The sequence below is a fragment of the Oenanthe melanoleuca genome, chromosome 1 (assembly GCF_029582105.1).
Source record: "Oenanthe melanoleuca isolate GR-GAL-2019-014 chromosome 1, OMel1.0, whole genome shotgun sequence".
Taxonomy (NCBI): domain Eukaryota; kingdom Metazoa; phylum Chordata; class Aves; order Passeriformes; family Muscicapidae; genus Oenanthe; species Oenanthe melanoleuca.
The window spans coordinates 33,004,629-33,027,754 of record NC_079333.1 but is presented as its reverse complement, the minus strand read 5'-3'; the positions used below and the strand labels follow the sequence as shown (position 1 = coordinate 33,027,754).

The 23,126-nt window shown below is 36.7% G+C and overlaps 1 protein-coding gene across 15 annotated transcripts in view; it reads right to left on the bottom strand.

Moving 5' to 3' along the window:
* The window catches only part of DLG2 (discs large MAGUK scaffold protein 2), a 963,673-nt gene that overhangs the window by 340,939 nt on the left and 599,608 nt on the right, over window positions 1-23,126 (bottom strand). For all 15 annotated transcript variants that reach the window (XM_056503649.1, XM_056503680.1, XM_056503673.1 and 12 more), the window contains one exon: window positions 16,331-16,381. In XM_056503649.1, coding sequence (XP_056359624.1) covers window positions 16,331-16,381 — 51 coding nt within the window. The remainder of the gene's footprint in view (window positions 1-16,330; window positions 16,382-23,126) is intronic.

The following is a 23,126-nucleotide window of genomic DNA, read 5'->3' as shown; positions in this document are numbered from 1 at the left end:
TATAGGCACTTGTCTTTGCCTTATGACACTAGAACAAAATAATTAGAAAGAATGGTTTCTCCATCCATTTCAGCTTGCACACTGCTTTAAATTATTCATTGGGTTAATTCCTTCTTTCTCAGTATCTCCAGAACAATGAACTGTTTTGCCAAACAATTTAGTGCTACAGCAAAATCATTTAGGATTGACTTACTTTTTTATTCAGTACCGCCTGCATCTAATGCCTTCAAACTTGCTTCCATGGAATTCAGACTCTACCTTGCAGCATAAAGATGTTGACTTAAAATCCACAAGAAAAACTTATAAAATCAGCTCCCATTTTCTGCAGTAGTCTCTTCAAATTGATGTTGACATCATTCTTGACATCAATTAATCAAATTTTATATGTCCAATGACTGAGTTTTCCCCAGTGTAAATATCAGAGATCCCAAATACTGTGTAATGGGGATAAGCTGCCCTTTCTTACACCCAGACAGAGCTCATACATGCTTTCCTTGCAGCACTTTTGTTTCAAAGCATGCACCATTGTCTATGATGCAAACACTGTGACCTTCAAATCCCTGAAATGCTTTGCAGTGCACTTTTAAAAGGACTTGCTGTTGCAGGAGAGGCTTGGATCAGTTGTTCTGATCAATGCAACAACATAATTTCCCAAAAGTGCTTGGATAGTGCCAGAAACTCTGGCATTAATCTGAACTGTCTCCCAAATGTGTTCTGGTTAGATATGTCAAGAAGGAAGAAATAAAGCCACCTGTTAAAATTTCAGGCTGTTCAGAAATACTTCTGTATCCTAGCGATGAAGCAAATGAGGATTCACTTATTTCAAAATGAAAACAAAGCCACAATCCTTTCCCTACATCAGACTAGCAGCCAATAAACTGAGTATCATTAATAGCATCCTGAATAATAATTTTAGCAAATATTTTGAATACTAAGACCCAGTACTTCAAGAAGAGATAATTCATTGCAGCAAAAATAAAACAGGACCTGAGATCCAGTTTTGTACCCACTCACTGAGTTCACACCTAGTGTTGTATCTGGATCTTAGATCAAAACTCTTTAAAATGAAAAATATCCTTGTAGTCCCTAAAAAATTGGCAGTCTTCTTAGGAAAGTTTAACATCCTTGGGATACAGAAACAAATTCCCTCTGAACTATTCCTTCCTAATATTCAAAATCAGGAATCCTGACTCCACAGTAGCTTTTCTCTCCACCTGCTCCACTAAATGGGGCAGGTTCAGAGAATCTCTAGGCAATTAAACTTCTTAAGCCATTCAAACTCAGGGACATCATGTTCACAAGGGGTGCCAGTTGAAAGACAAGTGATGATCTGTGAGCAGCAGCACTTCCAGGAAAGCACAGGACTGGAATTAAGATCCCCAGCATCATTTGCAGCACGTTGGGACATGCACATAGACCCTAAATTGTAGTGCCTAAATTGTAATACAGTGGCTGTTTAGGCAATCTGAATCTCTTTATGAGTCTGAGCTACAAACACTACCTTAAAAGGGTGACAAGCTCCCTTTCTCCTGAATGTGGAGAAGTGAATTCATGGTTACATTATCCTGTGAACCATTTGTTTATTTTTTTTTTTCTTTCAAACCAGATAAAAAAAACCAAAAAACAAAACAACCAAACTCACAAATTCTGATAACTGATAACTTCTGATAGCTTTACCAAGTATCTTCACGGATGCCTAACTTTGATTTTTTAACTTATTTTTAAAGTGAATTATATAGTTAATTTTTACACTGTAACATCATCAAGAAACTTATATTTTCCAAAGGGAAGAAAGCAATTATCACCAACTTAAAAGAACTCTGAAAGCCAGGGCATCAGTAAGATAAAATCAGAACAAAATAAAAACCATCACTGGAAACAGAAGCATTTGCTTTTTGATGGTAGTTTCAAGGGTATTTCTGGTTATTCTAAACAAGAAAATATTTTTAAAATTTCAAGATGGAGAAAAGATTTGGGCCCATTGATAATTTGATAAAATTATTATTTTGGAAATAATGTATACAGTTCTAGTCTCATTTTCAACTTTTAAAAATAATGATTTAATATTCAGTTCTTCAACAAACTCTTTCTCTCCTGTAGATCTCTATGCAGTCTAAAATTCACCTGCAACTAAGCCCACCTGGTTTGGAGCTTTTTCACTTGTTTCCTATCAAACTTTTCATGACTTTGTTTTCCACTGCACATCTGACAACTAGGAATTTTTGGGGGTATTTCAGATATGGTTTTACTTCAAATAAGTTGCTTTACAATGAACCTCAAACTTATACTGGATCTGTGGTATACTGGAAAACACTAAATAAATTCAGCATCATAGAACTGTCAGCGTATTACACATTTCTGTTCAGAAATATTTAATGTGGTTGTGCTCTCTGTAGTGCTTCATTATTCAATTTGACTTTTGCATTTTCATAGATACACTCTGTTTATCAGTGAACCAAGAGTTTTAAATCTATGTCTCCTTTGCTAGTTAGGCATGTTATTTAGAGTGTAGATTTACCTGAGATAATACAATAAAAGCAAAATGTTTGTTAAGCATAACAGAATAATATAACAGGAATGAAAATCTGACAAATTCCAAAGCATACATTTGAGTCCCATAGCAGCTGTTATTGTTTTTATTTCCTCTTCATGTAGGCTGCTTTTGTCTAATGCTTACTTCTCATTTAAAGTTTTGTTTATTTCAAGTGTATGTTACTTCAACCACTTTTTCTTGGCAATTTTTTTCATGAGCATGTAATTTTGACAAATACATTATGGTTATACTTGATCCCTCCTCCACTAAATTCTGAACAGATCTGAACAAACTAAAGTCAGCTCTTCCTGAAAGTTTCAAATAACCTATTAAAAAATCACTTCAGCCACATCCAGTTCAGCCTCCATTTATGGAAGAATGTTTTCCAGTGATGACACCCTGATGTACCATTTGGTAAACATTAAGAACTTGTGGGGTTGGCCTCTACTGACTCTGGTTCCCATTAAAATGATAACATTCAACAGCACTGCTTATGCCATTTAGCACCTGAAATACTCTGTTCCTCAGAACAAAGGAGATCAATATATTTAATTTACAAATATAGTTTTGAAAAAAAAAAAACACCTTTATAATTATGTCAAAGTACATAATCAATGCCTCAAAGTTAATCTAAGACAGAGGACACAAGCTAGATCATTTACCTTGAACTCCTGCCTAATATAGGCTATAGGACCTACTTAAATCCTCTCTGGAGAAAAATGCCACTTAATTCCACAATGTCTCTTTCTTATGCAGAGCAATTACTGCAAAAAGGAGACAAAAGCCAGCCAGGATAGGCTTGCAGTTTGCACCCTTATAGAAACTGAGCACACATCTGTCTCCTTGCACTCCCAGATAACTTGTTTTTCAAACAGAAACCATAGCTTTAATGCCTTTCTGGATGGCAGCAAAGGCTCTGGTATGTTGTTTTAGATCATTTAGTATGCCTTGCTGAACCCTTAAAAATATGCCACAAGCACAGCTACGTGTCAGATATATACACCAACATGGCAGAACCTGATCTTCACCACTGGCATCCTGCTGTGTCCCTTGCCCTTCTCAAAATGTCTGGTTTTGCCCTTTATCAGATCAGTTAGTGTCTGACAACCTTTTCTGAATTCATTAATGCTGTCTCCTTCTTAGTACTTTTAAAATCCTCTTTTTTTGCCCTTTTTTATCAGCTGCCTTTCCTAAAATTTTCATTTAGTCCTGCTCCCTTGCCATTGCTGACCTATTAACATATTTGTGTCCAGTCTCAACAGGTCTAAATTCAATATCAAACAATCAGCTCCTGTTACTGCCTTCCAGATAGGATGCAGAATATTCTCTTAATGGTTATTTCTCATTTATATGTGTGTTTTCTCTGACCAAGGCACCTCTTAATTTCCTCCCCTGAAAAGAAATGTATGAAGGTACCTGTGTCTCTCACTAAGTATGTCCAAGGTCACAGTAACCCCCAAGGTCTCCCCTAAAGACACTTCAGTTATCAGTATCTTTTTCAGGCCGAATCAGGTGCCAATTTCTGTTATTTTGCACTACCCCAAATCTGTTCCATGCTACAGCTCTCAGTTATGCACTGTAGGTCTTCACCAGACCTTTAGTTACAACACTGGATTGAAAATTTGTGTTTGGCTGATGACCAGTCAAGCCCAGGACTTCTTTTCAGTTTCACTGCTTTTCAGAGTCCTTGGTTTCATACACAGGCTGCATTTCCTTCTTGACACTTGACTTCAGACTCAGCTAGTGTAAAACACCAGTGTTTTACCCAGGACAGCCTAGCAGTCCTTTTCCTCTAACCTACACAGACACTTTTTGATCAACCACTCCATCCATCTACCCTTTTTAAACATCACCAGGGCGTTTTTCAGTATATTCAAAGTTCTTCAATACCCATAGATCTGTTAACATCAGCACAACAGATGCAGATGCTCTTCAACTAACTCCTTTAGAAATCAAGTTGGAAAATCAAGGCCTAGCTCATTCCCATAATTAAGGACAGTTCTGGATTTATTCATACAGAATTACAGGACTGACTCCTTGCTGTATCTGAATTTCTCTGATTTCCCTCCACCTAGTTAAAACAGCACTGAAGTGTCAGGAAGATCATGGGTTTTCTCAGCCTGTTTTGTTGGATATTTCTCTGCTGTTGGGAGAGATGAGCAATGGAATCATTTGGAGGTGGAAAACAGAGGAGACATTGATTTTTAAAGGCCTTTGTTACTTTAGCTCAATATAGCAGTCACATTTTCTTTTTTACTGCACTTCTACACACACACACACACACACACACACACATACACACAGTCTTAACTCACTCATTTCTCCCTAAGCCACATTGTAATGAGTACACTTAAAAAAGCCATATTCATTTTCTAAGCTTCCTTCCAGAAAACCCTTCCTCCCACTTGAATTATAACAATAGATCTCTAGATTTCCCATGACAATGCTTAATATGAAATCTCTATGCATAATCATTTAATGTAAGTTGCAAAGGTATAGCATTTCTCCTTGCTTAAAAACCCAATTAAGATTTCAATGTTCAGTGTTTAAATTATATGTTTATTGAGAAAAATACATAAAAATACCTCACTGTGTGATGGAGGCTTATTTCTGCTTTGGAAATTCAATTAAAATATCTATTTGTCAAATATTTATTATCATTCCTAAATAAATATTGGATGGACATGTAGTAAGTGCACATATTTTAGCCATCTTAATAATTCAAGAGACATTAGAAGAGTATAAAAATGCTATCTTCTTTCCCATATTTCCTAAACTTATGTAAATTTTGCAGCACTATTAAAGTCTTTGATATCAATGAAATAGGTATTTTTTACTGTGTACTTTTCAAAGTGGACTTCAAAAAGTAAGCTACTAGACTATAGATCCTAAGATGTGTGTTTTCATGCTATTTTTACAGTTGCCCTGCTCTTCAGTGCTGCAAGTTTCCCCATCATGAAATACAATGGAAACACAAAGTACATGATCATCCTCCTCACAGTTAAAAGAAGTATTTTCACTTTAAAACACTATTCAACATTAGCAAATATTAAAGTTACAAGCCCATCCTTTGTTTTAGTAGTTTGCTTTTGGAAGGGGAAGGGGGAGGGCAGGGGTTGGTTGTTTTTTGGTGGTTTGTTTGTTTTTTCCTATAAAATGTAATCTCTCTTAATCTTTGTATTACACCACTACTTGGGGCTCTCTTCTCCTTTGTAGATGAGGTATAGGAAATATGGAACAACATAAACTCTGCAAACTTAAGAAGCACTCAGAAAATAAATTATACATAGAATTCAGTCAGATTTCATATATCACATCTAGTTGCATAAGGTGACTTTCAAGCCATGCTTGAGTCTCACCAGCTAGGTCAAATTCTTAGGGTAATGCAGTATCTTGCAATATGAAACATGCAGCAGCATGCAATAGCTTTTCATCTGCTTATTGCTTCACATACCTGGAGTTACCTTATCCATTTGACATCTAGTTTCAGTTTTAAACACAGGGAAAAAAATGAGAGGGAACAGTCTATATTATACAATTTCCAAGAACCTTCACATGCTACAAAGTGGGCCATTGCTCCTGCAAAACTACTTTGCAAAAAAAGTATGTCAGATAAATCCTTAGCCCTCTTACGGCCAGGAAAAGCTTTTCTTTCCCTCATAGAGACAAAGATGAGTTATAAGGGGTAGTTCTAAGTGGAAAATGATCCTGTGACTTCTTCAAATACAAATGCATATGAACAGAAAATAATTGCAATGCTGCAGCCAAAGAACAAATTAGAATTTTTTATTGGGATAATGTGTTAAGGTGCACAGCAACAACAGTTGTAGAATCCAGCATTTTTTCCCCTTATTTCTCTACACCTTGACAATATCTTTCCCTACCAAAATGGCATACTGATTCCTCAAGGTTTTGCAGCCCTAATTTATGCATTACAACTGATTCTATATTATAACAAAAATGAAAAGCAATTTCCTGCAATGAAAAACATTACTTTTCCTAAGAGACAAATCCAGTATGTCAGAGATGCCTTTTTAAAGTCCTGCCTCAAAAATGACCATCTTTGCTGCAAGGTGATTATTATCATCTCCAGAATCAGTCATTTTCTACTGGTAGATTGAGGTTCATTTTCCCCATTTACTTAACTGTACATATTTTAAATCGACATGCTATTTGCCAATGACAGATACAAAACTAAGTGAAAACTGAGTCAAACCAATGCTTTGTACCTCATACTTCTTTCTGCACTGCTTTCTCAGTCTTTCTGCAAAAAGATTCCTAAATACTTTTTTGGAAAAGACAGCATTTCAGACACACATATAAGTGATTTTTTATACACAGATAGTGTATACAGACCCTCCCACTAGTGGTCCAGAAGCTTCTATTCAGAGCCAGAATGTTTATTTTGAAGTCACACCTGCAGCTCTGCTCATTAGTGACTAGTGCTGAAAAATGAGGTGTACCACAGGGTGGGATACTTCAGGTTATCTTGGCTGGTACACTTTGATTTCCCTTAACAGGCATTTTCACAGAACCATAGAGTCAGTAGGGCTGGAAAAGAAGTTCAAGATCAGCAAGTCCAACCTCTGACTGAATACCACCACTCCCACTGAATTACTCTTGGTAGTTCCCCACAAACACTTTCAGGGATGGTGACTCCACTGTTCCAAAATGCCTGTTTATGCCAGTTTGGAAAAGTCAAACTGTGTGAAGCATAATGCCAATTTGTTTGCATTTCCTGAAAACTGAAACACAATCCAAGCACTGAGAACACCCTTAAATCTGGTTTAAGCTCCTGCAAAATTATTTCTGGGCAAAATTAAGCTGGAGAGGAGAAATCTGCTCTTTTCCATCAGACTGGAGAACTAGGATATAACACCAAAGGCAGTGCTGTTTCACTGTACAAAACTTTTTTTTTTTTTTTTCCCCCTTAGACCTGTATTATCTACTGCACACTTAAGTATTCCTTTCAGAAAATACAGTGTTCTGCAGATTTGACTTCACTGTCAAGCAGCTTCAAAAACTGCCTATAACAGATGCCCACTTTCCAAACACCAAACAGAAGTGAGACAAAGCTTGTACTTCAGCTACAGATAACAAATAGAGTGAAAGGCCACATCTTAAACAGGTTCCTCTGAAATAAAGGCAATTTTCATGCAAAGTTATAAATAATACAAAACAGAAGCAGAATTACTCCCTAAAAACTGTATGTTGAGAGAGTGAGCTGGGAAATGAGAGAAAAGCAATAAATGGGTGATATTACCTGAAAAATGTCAATATAATAACAATAACAATAATTTAAAAGAACCAGCAGTAGAACATTGCCTTGAGGCAGCTATGATGTGCATGAAGTACCTTTTCAAATAATAGGTAACTCAAGGTCTCTGTGATCTTGGCACTCTTAAAGGGATAAATTCAAGTAGAGATAAACATGAATAATGCTTTTTTCCCCTATACTCACAAATGTAGGTTTTGAACTCTTAAATAAATGATGATTAACTTTTCAACTGTTCTTCAGTTTTGATATGGAATATATGTATTTTTTCCCTTCAGCTGATTTATTTTGTTTCTGTTCATTTTGAGAACACCTTCTAGTATTGTGTTAAGAGTCTTTTTTCTAGTGTCTGTATCTTCTACTGATGTGCTGTCCCTGAACAAGTTCTCTGTGAGTTTTCAAAGCAGAGAGTTTAAGTAACTTCAGGTCTGCAATTCAATATATCAGAGAATTAAGTTTACTCCTCTGAGAACAAAACAGCTCAGTGTGTCAAGTGACTGTTATTAAATTCATAAAAAAAATATGACAGTCTCCAGTTTTTTGGCTGAGCATTCTTCAAAGCTTCAAATTATTTTGAAAACAAAAAATCATCATGAGCTATTTTAACAAAATATTCAGTTATTTAAAGTTTCTCACTTAACAAAAAAAGTCTTCTAATCTTGCCTGGACCTGAGGACTCTTTGAAAAAAAACTGTGAATCCCTCAGAAGAAATTCCTAAATGAATCAATGAATACATAAACATTCAAAAATTACATAAACAAATGAATAAAATCCTAATTAATCCATAGTAATAGGGTTATTTTTTGCCTTGGAAAGCTTGAGTCATCAGGTGTAAAGCCAAACTATGTATTTTTTTACTTTGAAATAGAAAGCTAACACACATGCATGGGTGGATACATCCTTCACTGCAAAAATGCCCTTAGAGGAGTTTAAATGGCATTTCAGTGATACATCCAAAGAAATACACCATTCTGGTTTATCCAAGCTAGCATCCATGAAGTGTTTTCCAGACATTTAGATTCAGAAGCAGAATTCTAAGAAAATAATATGAAAATAACTATTTCTTTGATGGGCACCCAGAGGGACCTAAATGTATAGTGTTATTTCAGCTTCTTTTTCTAAGGAGAGTGTAGCAGTTTTTTTCTCCTCACTATTCACTTACAGCCTTTTCCTCTCCTTTGTCTCCTCTTTCACAGCTTTGAAGATTTCCTGACATGCCTATTGGGATGTGAAGTGCTGCCACTACACAGCTGGGAAAGAATGTACCCTCTCCATAGCTATAGCAATGATGAAATGTAGGGCAACTCTTCCTTATAAACAAAGGTTCAAGGGAAAGCCACTGGCTTTCTTAGCATTTTCCCTGTATAACTCAAATTCTTCTGGCAGCATGTAGTCTGAAGCAGTCTATATACCACTAGCTGAAGTTTACACCAGTCCTAGTCCTGTCACTGTTTCCAGGATACTATCAGTGCTGCAGCAGTACTATCTCTTCATGCTCCTTAGCCATATAATTGCTAACAGCACTAATAATAAATAATTTGTTCCCACCTCTAAGAGGAGTTCAACATCTGACAGCTGTTCCTTCACTTCTCTTAGTCTTCACTTTCAATAGACTTCAGTAAATTATGTGGGTTTATTGATTTCCAGTCCCAGACACTTAATGTTGGGCATGACAGCTAAGAACACCAGGCAGGAGCCTCTGTTTCTCAAAAGGTAGGGCACACCCTCTCCCAGCTCCTGTGCTTTTCCAAGCCCATCCTGGACTGGCACATTTTGTACCTCTGCCATACACTGGTGGAACAAGCCCCCACAAGACATGTAGTACAGCCCTACAACCAAGAATAGTTTCAGCATAATGACTCTGACAGAATAAGAACAAAATTTCCCAGTGATTAGTTATATTTTGGGTACCAAATTAGGGCTGCTCTGAGGTGAAATAAAATAAAATAAAATAAAATAAAAAAAAACACCAGACTCTTGCAAAGATTCTTAATTTAGGTCATTCAACTAAAGCAACCAAATTCTGAAGTGGTTTCAGAAAATGTTGACCTGCTATTTCAGCATCCCATTAGCAGGACTCCTTTAGTTTCTTTCACTGATCACTCCAGCACAGCCTCAGGTCAAGGCAAAATCTGGTAAGACAGAAGAGATGAAAGGAGAACACACAGAGTGTGCTTCAGCCACTGCATTCAGGGGCCAGAGCCTGTACTTACAAACCTCCCTGAAAGTGAACAAGAGCAACTGACACAACTGACCATCAGTCTCAATGCTAAAGTAAGATGTGATTGGAATTAGAATGCAGAACAGAATTTCCTCCACAGGGATTGCATGCACTACACATATATTTTCAAAGATCTTTCTTAATTTCCTATTTCACAGAGTTTTGTGTTATACACAGAGAAATACACTACAGAGACTCTATATGGATACACAAGACATCAGTATTTCAAATTGTTTGAACAACTATGAGAAAGATGGGATTTTCATTTTCTGTTTGCTGATAACTCAGTACCATAAATAAACACTTCTGCCTCTTCTTGTAGGCCCCTTCCAGGAAAAAAAATCCTGTGGGTGAGCTTTCTAGCAATAAACACCTGTAGGTCACTATTCTACTATCAATCGAGTATAAACTAGTCAATAAGAAGGATTCTTCTGTGAATTATAACTTATTTCAGTCTGAGGCTGCAAGAGTAACTACCACCTAGGAAGCAAGCAGGCAAAGCCTATCAAAGAAGAAATGTATTAAGGGCACAGAGAAAGCTTTCAACTGTAAAGAAATCATTCACAGTTCTGCAAAAACAAACACTCAAAGAGCAACTCTGAGTTTGGTGGAGCTCATCAGGTACCTGAGGGACACTCACTTTAAAAGATTTACTTCCTCCTGTTGGAAGATGCCAGACCACTCCACTGGGGCTGTTGATGGTTGGATATTGATTTTTGCACTCTGGACTCTTGAAAGGCACCTATGGCATACACTCTTAAACTTTGAAAATACTTTTCCTAGTGGCCATTTCATGACCAGTCCCTTCCACTCTTATTTCTGAAACAATTAAAGGAGGACTTTCTGGCACTGTGATGTCCTACAGTCTCAGTCCTGAGAGGTCAAAGCATATTGGTGCATGAACTGCTGTTTAAGACTTTAAAAAAAGGCAGAAAGAGGATTCACTACTGACTAATAGTGAAAACCTTTTTTCCCAGACATACAAGCAAGCAGTGATCTTGACTGGTGAGAAGCTGAACATACCCTGAGTGAATCCTGGCCTGCATCAAAGCAGCTTGGCCAATAGATCAAGGCAGGGGATTCTGTCCCTCTGCTCTGCTCTGGTGAGACCCCACCTGGAGTGCTGCATCCAGCTCTGGGACCCCAACATAAGGAGAATGTGGATCTGTTGAATGCAGAGGACACCATAAAGGTGATCAGAGGGCTGGAGCACCTCTCCTGAGAAAACAGGCTAAGAAAGCTGAGTAAGAGCTGATGTTCAGCCTGGAAAAGAGAAGGCTCTGTGGAGATGTTAATGCAGCCTTTCAGTACCTAAAGGGGGTTTATAAAAAATATGTGGACAGACTTCTTTTAACAGGGTCTATAGATGTAGAAAAAGGGCTTTAAACTAAAAGAAGGAAGATTTAACTTACATCTAAGGAGGTCATTTTTTACAGTGAGGGTTGTGAAATATTAGAGGAGATTGCCCAGAAAAACTGTGCATGCCTCATCCCTGGAAACATTCAATACACTGTTGGAGAGGGCTCTGAGCAACTTGATCTAGGGGAAGCTGTCTCTGCTTATTGCAGGGTGCTTGCATTAGATGGCCTTTAAAGTTCCCTTCCTACCCAAACTGTTCTATAATTCTGTGATCACTACAAAAACAAGATACATAGATGGGCATTAAAAAATACAGTATCAAGTGGAATTAAAATATTTGTGTCACTCAATACAATCTAATCTCACTGTTCTTCAGTGTTCAGTGGAATGCAGCTGTTCATATCTTTGAAAACTACATGTTCACATAGGAAATTAGTGATGAAAGAAGAATGATTAATAACACAGTAGTGATTATTTCTTAGGTTTACAAGTATCAAAGTAATTAAGACCTGAGGCCTGTAATAAATTCTTTCCTGAAATGTACCAGTATTTCTTTTTCCACTGCTGCTTCAGGATTTTTAAATTTTAGCCTTTAAACCTAATTTCACACAATACTCTGAGTTGGAAGGGACCCACAAGGATCATTGAGTCCAATTCTTGGGTGAATGGCCCATATGGGGATTGAACACAGAACCTTTGCTGATGGTGTTTTTAGAACCATGTTCTAAACAGCTGACCTAATCTAAGGTCACCTATGACTAGTTCCAGTTAAGATTTGAGTAAATCCTCCAATTTGGTGAAATGTAGAAACCAAATCTTTTAGAGAATTATAATCTCCAAGTAGAAAAATTAAATCTTCTAATGGTGATGCTTGATGTCACTGAACTATCAAGTCAAAGGAAAGAAGAGTCAGAGTAGATTTTTTTAGTTTCTCCACTGAACAGAGCCTGTGGTGGATACAGAATTAAATTTATCAGAGTTAACACAGCACACTCCAAGATAATAAATCATCATTGAGAATTTAGTCTTTTGGAATATGATTCTATGAATATATTTAACCTGATTTTCTACGGAAATAATTATGCTTAGTGAGCATTCATACCTGTCTCTCCCTCAGGTGTAGTGAGACAATAGGCAATTGCAATGAAATCTGAAAAAATGAGGAGGAAACAAAAGAACAGGTTTCTAAACACTTTGTAAAAGTATATGGTAAATTAAAAAACAGGGACATTCTGAATGCAACCTGAATTATTATACAGGCCAGAAAATTCACAGGAGTATGAAAGAAAAAGAAATAGAGACAATTCATTCATGTCTCAGGTTTGGGAAAATTCTCAGTCACAGCTCAATGTTTTCAGATTGACTGACCAAGGTCAGTCAATCTCAGGATGCAAATGCACTGGGAACTAGATGTCTTTAATTTCAGTGTTGATAGGATTTGATTTTTCCAAACAGTCTATTCCACAAAAACCAATATTCTTCTTTTATACAGATAAAAAAAATGAAAATACATACAGAACATGAAAAGATTCTATTGAAAACAGCTCTGGTAATCATAAATGTGCTCTTCTTGTCCAACATCTAAAAAAGCAGGCAAGGTTAGATGAGCAAAAAGGTCCTGAGATCTGAACTCAGATTCTGAATTCAGCAAGAATCCAATATGAATCATTAAGTGACCCACTGTCTTTCTTAACTTTTCTTCAGGTTATTTATATTGCCTGATATTCTAACCTCTATTAAAATCCTCTCTTCAGCATTGATCTCCAAGCACAGCACTTGTACCAAGGAGTCAATCAATTCAAAGTTTCCTCCAGCTTAAGAAAGTTTGTTAGGCTTTGTACCAGAGACTATTTCATGATCTCTTACACTGACCACTGATTTACAAATGCAAGTAAGTCTCTTGATAGTGCTGGGTATGGTTTTTTCAAGTCCTTCAGTAATGGAAGACTAACATCACTGCACTAATATGAATTATTTTATGTAGAGTTTCCTCTTTAAAATGTATTTAATGTTCAAGCTAGAGCAAGGTAATATTTTATTCTTAAGGATTTTGTCTGTTTGTGCATTTGGGCATTGTACTTTACGAATCACAAAGTTCTAGTCTACACCTGAATCTGTATATTATGCTGGTAAGTTGGCAGAGAATCTCACATATTCTCTGAAGTATGTCAAGGAATTTAAACTGCCTTTTTTTTTTTTTTTCCCCACATAAAAGAATTTGTTTGATTCTCCTAACTCTGTAACTGTTATTCAAGTGTGTTCTTATGAGAGCTCTAAATGATTTAAGAGTGAGCTCAGAGATTGGTGAAGGTACTGAGTAAGTGGCTTAGCACAACTGAAGAGTAAAAGGATAAGAGCATCCACTAAAGAGAGGGCTGACAGGAGTGTACTTACAACTTTAACTCCTGGAACAGCACTGATCAGAGATTTAAGGTGGATCTGCCTCAAATTAATCATCTATGTCAAGTCTCACTGAAGCCTTTTAATCTCAAATCCTCAAGTATTTTTTAACTGCAAACTAGGGCACAACATTTTAAATAAAAACAACTGAATAACATTACTTCAAAGAGAATTTTTTTTTAAAAAAAAAGCTTTCTTCAAAAGCCCCCTGCAACCTTGCAGTCAACTTCCTGGTACACCAGCATGGTCTTGGGCAGCTCAGGGATGCTCAGCAAGCCCTGCACTGTCCTTCCACCAGATCATTGGCATTTTATCTTGGCATTTTTGGGACCATGCTGATCTGCTCTCCAGCTCCACACTGGACACTTTCTGCCAACGTGCACACAGTAGTCTTATTTTACCCCAGGAGATGGGAATATCTCCTCACCCTGGGGCAAGGCTCATACCAAAGCCACTACCTCTCTTCAGGAATAGGTCCCACAAATCCATGACATCTATGGATGAAGGTGATCTCCTAATAAGCACTGGGAAGTGCTCTGAACTAATCAGTCCCTTACCATCTTCCCTTTCATTCTATTATTAAAAATAGGGCAAGTAAGACTGCTTTTGCCCTAATACACCCCCAACCATTTTTTTCCCTATTTAAAAATCTTTAAATAATACTGATAATTTCAAAATGTGTTTAAATCTACTGAAGAAAATATTTTATGGTTTTGGGGATGCAGAATTCTGTAACTTGGATAACTGGACTAAAATGAAAAGTTTATTTCCAGTTGTTTGATATGGGCAAGCTACACTTTTTTCTCTCAACAGCAGCAATCTTAATATATTTTGTAGCTTTGCCATTTAATACAGAGAGATGATTTCCCTCTAATTTCTAAAAGCAGTTTTGTAGAAGAAAATGGGTAATCAACATGGAAAATGTCTTTTTTTCTGAAAACGCTTTTAGTCTGACATAAATGACAGCTATTTAAAGGCAATCACTTGTGTTTTATATCTCACACAAAAACCAGCAGACACACTGCCTTTGAGACAAAACACTGATACATGTGACAGAACATTTCAAGCAGTACTAATCAGAAGCCACAGATCCAGCACCATCAAGAAAACAACTGAAACATTGTCCATTAAGATCTGTATCTCTTTTTGCTATTGTTGTTCAGCCTTTCACTGATATTACACTGCACCATGAATAACCAATTATCCCCATCTGACAGGTACAGGAGATGCAAATCACATTGGTTCTGCAGTATGTACACTGATAACTTACACATCTGTTAAAAATAAAGTGCTTCTCAAAATATCACCCAGGAGGCATGTGTTCTGTTGTCTGTTCAGTGACCTTTGGCAACTCTAGTCCAATGAATAACTAGTGATGCGTGAGTAACTCGGGAGACAGTAGAGGAAAAGTGCCTATAACCTTAGATGTAATCTGTTATGAAGATGGTCATGATTAAAAAAATACATTGGTCTTTCATAATTTGCCTGAGAGAGCAAATCAATGAGAAAATAAACTTGCTTCCTTAAGTTTAATGGTTATGGAATTCATTACCCTGGACAATTAAAAATACAACATGCAGAAAAAGTGCAGTGAATTATATAATTTAAGTATCTAACTTAATGGTAATTTGCTGCTTTACAGGCATTTGTTAACACGGCATCAACTACATCTTGATAAATCTGGCCTTCCCTTCAGTCATTTCATGTAGAAAGAAGCTGAACTGTGCTTCAAGATGGAAAAACTTCATATTCCCAAGATGTTGGCAGAGCACCAAAGGAATTCAGCAATGACACTTTTGTACCCATTAGAAACTTTTGTAAGCAACCATATGACATATTCCAAAGCTTAGACTTTCTTTCTCACACCCTGCATGGCCCATATGGCCTTGATCTGTGTCAGACAAAGTCAGCACTGTAAGACAACAGCTTCCTAACCAAAAGGCAAGGAAAAACCACCAAATCCAGGGAGACATGGTACAACACATATTGCTTTGGCTTTGGTGCTACGTTACCAACAAAGCCTTCACTGCAAGCCCTGATTACAGCTCAGATATTTCAGCCTTTTGAGTAAGTATATCTTTTATGCATAGATATGGTCTACAGCTTTTATGTAGCCACTTGAACATTAAAAACCCTTTAGAAATTTTTCTTTTATAGTACAACGCTACATATCCTCTACCATGCACATATATGGCGAAACCAAAGATTTTTAAAGAGAAATCATTCCACAATTCCAGTTGACAAGCTAAAAAGGCAGTTACCAAGTCATAGAGGCCCTTCACAATAACCAAACACCCAACTGAGTCCTGACAGAGTTTATGAGAAAGCATTTTGAATGCAAGTAGCTAAACCTGAAACTTCTTAATAGCATGGAAGACTTCTCTGTTGTATCATCCACATTTTTATAGTTCAGAATAAACAGTGGACATCTTTATTCAAAAGATAAACTATTTTATTCTTAACTACTGTTAATTTCACAATTAATCACATTATTTTATTACAGATTATATTTTCCTACAAGAGAGAATAAATTATACTTACCCTCTCCAAAGTAATTTCTTCAAATTCATATTCAATTTCTGTTCCATTGACCTAAAGAAAATGAAATCAGAAAATTCCTTAAATCCACATGGAAGGCAACTTCATGGGCATACTGTACAGCTGTTCCAGTATCATTGGTTTACTGAAGCACATTTTTCACCATATAGCTGAGGAGCTCTAAAGTACAGACTACTTAATTGCCCTTTGCCTTGAAGGTGCACAATCAGGCTTATAAAATGAAAGCAGTAAAAGTTCAGTATGCAATGGCTATATAAATCACCAACATAATAAGACTGATATTTGATGGAGTGTGTTTGTGGACTTTGTGCTAATGTTTAGTTTCCAAAGTAATAGTTTTAAGTAAAATAGAAGACCTGCTTCTAATATTCTCACAATGGAAGGTAAATTATTTATGCATTGTCTTACAAGCTCCAATTTACATTGCAACACAAAAACAGACAGGAAATTCACAGTACTTATGTAAAAATCACTCACTGGTACATACACTGAAATACATCTTGTTTACTATATTAACCTAGGGCAAGAACACGACAGAGGACCTTTGCAAGAGACAGCTGAATGGCAAAAAGACACAGAATGTTAATGCAATTCCTATGCTGAGTCCCAGTGTCAAAATAAATTAAGCTAAAAAATGTAGAGCACCAAAATGGATTGTGCTGGACAAGAAATCTATCAGCTGAAGTGATGACACTGATTTAAGCAGTATTCCAAAACTTCTTCCAGTCTGACATGGATTTTTTTTTGTCCCTCCAGCAACTCACTCAACAAACCTTTCCTCCTTTTCTCATTTCTTAAATATGTAGAGTAGAACATCTGAGAAAGCTACAAAGGCTCACTGTATTGAAAGTTAATGGCAGAGCAATGAAAATATATTTATCATTAAAATCTCAGAAGAATTGCAAAGAATCACTTTGATACAACTAGTCAGCATTTTTTTTATTTGGCCAGAAAGTATTGATGAATTTAAAAAAAAAGAAGAATAAAAATATAGTAATCATGCTATTTTAGTTTTTCTAATCATGGGATATGCCCTGGAAAATAGCTTTGCTTTAGTGTTTTACCTAATTTATACTTAATGAAAAAAAATATTTTTCAAGACCTAAACTGGAGGAAAGCATTGGGATTAACTTTATCCTGGAGGCATAAATTTGTTATTTCTCAAAACAAGAACATTTATCACTCCTCCCCACTCCCAACTGCTAATTTTCTGTATTAGATTCCTAACTGCAATCATAAAACACTGTACATAAATCATTCTTTATCTAGTCAAGCACCTTTCAAATGTAATTAGATACTTCTCTTGTGAATATTTTAACAAGGTACATGTACCTGCCAAACAAAAGCTTCCTCTAAAATCCACCAACTATTTAATTTGTTTACAATTCGTGATCTGATAAACCATGAAATCAGTAACAGAAATACAATTTCCAGAATCTGTGTTGAAAAGGAAAGAGAGAGAAAAGTCCAAACAGACACCTCATGCTTAACAATTGCATCAAAACACAGCATCAGTGAATATAATATTTAATACATGCATACTATTTGGGGGTTTTAGTTTATGATGACTGGGTAATGACATCAGATTACACTAACATCAGAGATGGATTAAAAAAAAGCCTTCCTATGCTATCACTTAAATGCTTTCTGCATAGACTCTTTTATTAATATGGGCAACTTACTAAGATCTTTATAGCTATTCAACTTTTTGTCCTTTCTTGTCTAATGATAATGAAATCAAAGCCATCTATATGTCTCTGTTTTCATGAACTTCTCTTTCATCTTAGGTTGGTGGATAGCTCTGATCTATGTCTTCAATTCCTCAGTCTTGCTCTATAAAGCTGTCTTTGCTTCACTGCTTATAATCGCTTTTCCTTTGCATTAAAAACTCATTAGTGCAGCAAAATGGGAAAAAGAGGGATATGAGAAGTGAGCAACCTCTGTGGAAAGATGAAAGGAGAAAACACAAGCTGAATACTCAATTTGTATTTGCACACAAACGATATCTTGCTTATGACCATCTGAGGGGTTTCTATTATCATCCACATTGGCAATTCTCAAAATGCCTTCAATTCAAATCGAAATTAATTGCAGCAGAGATCCATTATCAGGCTCCATAGCAGCAGGGGTGTTATGAATTAAAAAGCTGATCTTGATCCAGCTCCCTTTGTTATTTAAACATACATGTCTGCATATGCTGTTCACTGCCCTGTTTGTTTTGCTGTTTGCTCAGCAAACCAGTGCAGTTATTTCATAAAGAATTTAATAAGATGCTGTCCCCACCTGAGGCAGGTGGAATGATGCTTTATGCAGTACCACTCATTGCTAGCACCATTTTACTTCATATTTAGACTCTCTGGCTGCACCTACAATGCTGAATTATAGTAAGTTTTCAGCCAAGTCTCAGTGCTTACGGCTGTTTCTGTCTGGAGCATGCTGGAAGCAAATAGCCAAGGAGTGAGCCAACAGTTAAGCAGGAAGAGAATCATGGCTCTAGCACTGGAACTGGTTTATTGGTGCTCTCATTTAGCAGCATATGGACATACCCTCTGTTTTTGTACATTTTTAACTTGACAGTCTCTGGCCTGTCAAAGTGCCTAAACAAGCTGTCTGAACCTGCAACTTCCATTTCTTGCAAGCAGTGGCAACCTACTCTTGTGTCTTTCTTCGCATGACTTTATATCAGACTGCAGTAAGAACTGAAAGCAAAATTTACCACAGCCTCCATGGTTTTAGATAACTATGAAAAATTACAATCATTTTCATTCCGTTTTCTCTTCTCCGCATTTCAAGAAACCAGCAGCATTTTCCAGTTGGTTGGGAAAAATTCTTTCTCAGTTTCTCGGAGTGCAAGTTCCAGGAATATGACAGATATCTTTAATGTCAAATAAAATTTACATTTATAATCTGAAATGTCAGGTAGTCATCTAACTCTATACTCAAGTGAGTAAAAAGAGGCACGTGAAAGTCTTAATTAATTCCATCCTCTGTTAGAAATCTCAGGTAGGTGAGGTGAATTGTGCCTGGAGGTTTCCTTTCACTATGTACGAACAGAGTCTATAAACGATGTGTGAAGATAGGTGAGCACTTGCCTTAAATCTGTTTTCCATGCATTTCTCCTGGCTATAGACTGGTAACAAATTTCTGCTTAAGAGATGCCGCATGCCTTTCATAACTATGCACCACTGAAAGGCCGGATCTCCGGTTCAGCAGCTTTTCCAATTACTTTTTCGGGCTTGTCTGCACCTGTAACTGGCAGCACGTATCTAGCACCTACTCCCACAAGCCAAACTAATCAGGATATCCACAAGGAACAACTCAATCTTTCCCCCTCTCCAAAAGCCAAGAAACACTGCTCTTGGCTTGTCTCTGATTTGGGACACACATGAGCACTCCTTGAGAAAGATGCTCCACAGCACCTGTGACAGTAAGGGGCCACAGGACTGCAGCAGGAGTGGGTAAGGGGTACACACAATGAGGTCCATGGGAGGACACAACCCACTGCATCCCTTCTTCAGGGCACTGGAATCAACTTCTGTCTCATCCAGGAACTCATATTTCTGGCAGAAGAAAAGAGATACTATTGACCAGGACAAATTGTAAAAGTGCTACATGGGAGCAGATGCGCATGTAATCTAGATAATTTTGAGGGCCTCTGCTGCATGGCCAACACACTTGCAATGCAAGAAGGTTCTCAGCCTCCTGACCTTGCATATGTTCATGATTCACAGCCTGATGAACGCACAGCCCTTCTAGAATAAATTACCACACTTTAATTAAGCTCCCTTGTTTAAAAAGAACCCCTTGCAAAGACAAGGTAACAGTTGCCTTTCATTTAGGGCTGCATCTGCTATTCCAGAGGACTTTCCAAAACAATTGACAAGAAAATGTCTTTAAGAAAGAGATGTAATGTAGGGTAACTATCTCGACTCAACATTCAAGAGAGATTTCCTGGCAAAGCTCTCATCACTATTAGAGCTCACTTGCCTTTCTAAGAAGAAAGCACTACTCATCTTCAGTGACACTTTCAGGAGAAATAAGTAACAGGTAAAAGAGGTTTTCATACACAATTGTGTGAAAAATCTGAAATAAAGCCCAGCATACAGAATGCCAAAGTAAGGACCTGAGAAACTCAGATTTGTTTGTTCCTTCATGAGAAGACACTTAATTTCCAGAAAGTACTTACTTTCTCTCCTTTATGGCAGTTTAAGGGTGACATAACCAGCTGAAGTGTGAAAATCAGTTCTACAGATTACGCTAAATTCCTAAAATCCCTGAAACAAACATTTGTTGGGCTTTTAATTTTCTGCCACATACTCTTCCACTTTATTAACACCTTTTAAAATATTTTTTCTCACAGTAACAATAGTAATTTGATACTCTTGTATTTTACTTCTGGACTTATTTGATTTGATGGACTTGTTTACACTCAAAAAGTAAACATTGCTTAATTCTTCCTTCCTATACTTCTACCCCACTACAACTGCATCCACTCAGTAAGACATATATTTCATTATGTGAATTTTAATGATAAAAATTGTATTATGATAGCAGCAACAACAGAATCAAAATATACAATTTATACAACTGCAATATTTCAAAATCCCTGGACCTACCCTATCTAATAAAAATTGCCATCAGAGCTGTTTCTTATGCTAAGTCTTACTTTCAAGAAGAGATTGTTTTGCCGAAAAATTACATCTGTAGATTTTTATTACAAGCAAAACTCATTTTAATATTTAACTGGATATTGTTTTTCAGAAAACGGCAAGAAAGAAGACTACTTCTTCTACCATATGCATAGGAAGGTAACTACCCTGACACTAATTTTCATTCAACATGCAAAATTTATTCTTTTGGCTGTATGGTTTCTCCGGCTGTCTCAACACCAAACCTCAGCGGAATACAAAATTGCCAAATTCTTGTACAAGTACCTTCAGGATATATTTGTCCTACAGAAATTTTGACTGTATAATTAAGATGGTCATAGACTTAGAGAATCATAGAATGGTTTGTGTTGGAAGGGACCATAAAGATACCTATTTTCAAACCCCCTGCCAGGGGAAGGGACATCTTCCACTAGACCATGCCATTTTACATTTCAGAAACAGCAAGCCCATTTGGGTATCTAACAAGTATTAAATAGCCTTTCACAATTTCTGTTTTGTCACCAAAGCTAAAGAGTGATCCTTACTTAGCTCTTGAAAACTCCAGATTTGGGTTCTTTCTTTATTAATTGTCAAAGGAAAGTTGCTGATGTTCTTTTGATATTGCTTTCCAAAATTATTATAAGTTTTCCTTCTTACTGCATATAAACACACAGAAAACACACTTCTGATTTTTCTGATTTCAAATGTGATGACTTTGCATTTTCAAGCTGTCCTAAAAAGGCTGCCAGAAAGTTTTCATTCTAGTTTTTATCTGAGTGAGTACATTTCATGGACTATTTATGTGAGATATCCCACACCTATTTTTAATTATGGTGCATAACTAAGCTCATTTCCTTCTTTTTACCCATGTTTCATTTAGAAAACAAGGAAAATATGTTAAGTTTTTTAATCAAAATCTACCATAATCTAAAACTTTCTCGTAATTTGACTATTCTGGTGTGAAGAACAAAGAGTAAAAAACCATAGAGTTTTCAAATAAATTTATGCTTTATCAGGAATAGATCAGATCTGACCACCAGTCACTGTACATCCTTTAGGGAAGACAACACCCTCAACACATAATTAGCAGAGCTCCAAGAAGCCAAATCCAGCTCTTGGTCAACACTTGCAAAGATCTGATGCCATGATTATCTTGCATCCTGCTCAAAGGGTGCTATCTATATTCCTTCTTTCCTTTTTAGATGTCTCTTCTATCCTTCAGGACCTCATTTTTATTCAGCCTCCTCTCCAGTGACTTTCACGATACTCACCCTTTCTGCCTCCCCCTCTGTTATCCTGGCTTTTCCTGTTTTCATTCCCCTTGAGAAAATACTCATCTAGCAAGTAAACATGGTCACTCTTCTCTGATTGATTCTCAAATTGCACTTTTATTTTGCTCTACCCCATTTTTCATATCTTGTTCAGAACAGTCATGTTTTCTTGTCTATTGTACATCACAATCCCCCAGCTGTAATCGCAACTTCTCATGTCTCCAAGTCAGCCTCCACTGCTTTCTGATTTTCTTTCCTTTCAGGTTTTTTGTCTTCCTTCTTATTGCCTCCCAAATTTGTTCTGTTTTCCTCTCACACATAGATACACACACACATACATACCAATTTAAACTTACTTTATCTAATCACCTTTCATCCAAAGCCTTACTCATTACTAGTTTTCTACCTTCTCATCTTTTCCAACTAAACTTGAAACAATCTTCTCCCACAACTCCTATTAAGCCACGGATACACTCCATGTTCCTTGATTCTTTTCACTAATGCTTCATCTGCTTGACCATAGTTTCAAAAGAAGGGATTCTCTTCTGGTTTCCCCTACTCACTGCTCTCATTCCTCATAATCCTTTTTGCTATTCAGCAACAATTTATATTTACTTTTTTTTTTAAGCTGTTTTTTCACCATAGAGCGGACACCTTCAACAGTTTGAAAAAAAAATTTTGCTGATGCCCTTCTCCAAGGTATTCTTATTATGTTATGAGATTTACAATGAGCCATCAATTTCTTTCACCTCTTCTTTGTTTTGCCCATATTTTGATGGAAGCATTATTTTAAGTGTAAGCACTTGATACAGCTAATGCAGACGCAACACAAACTTCCTAGTTTTATAAGCCTAATGC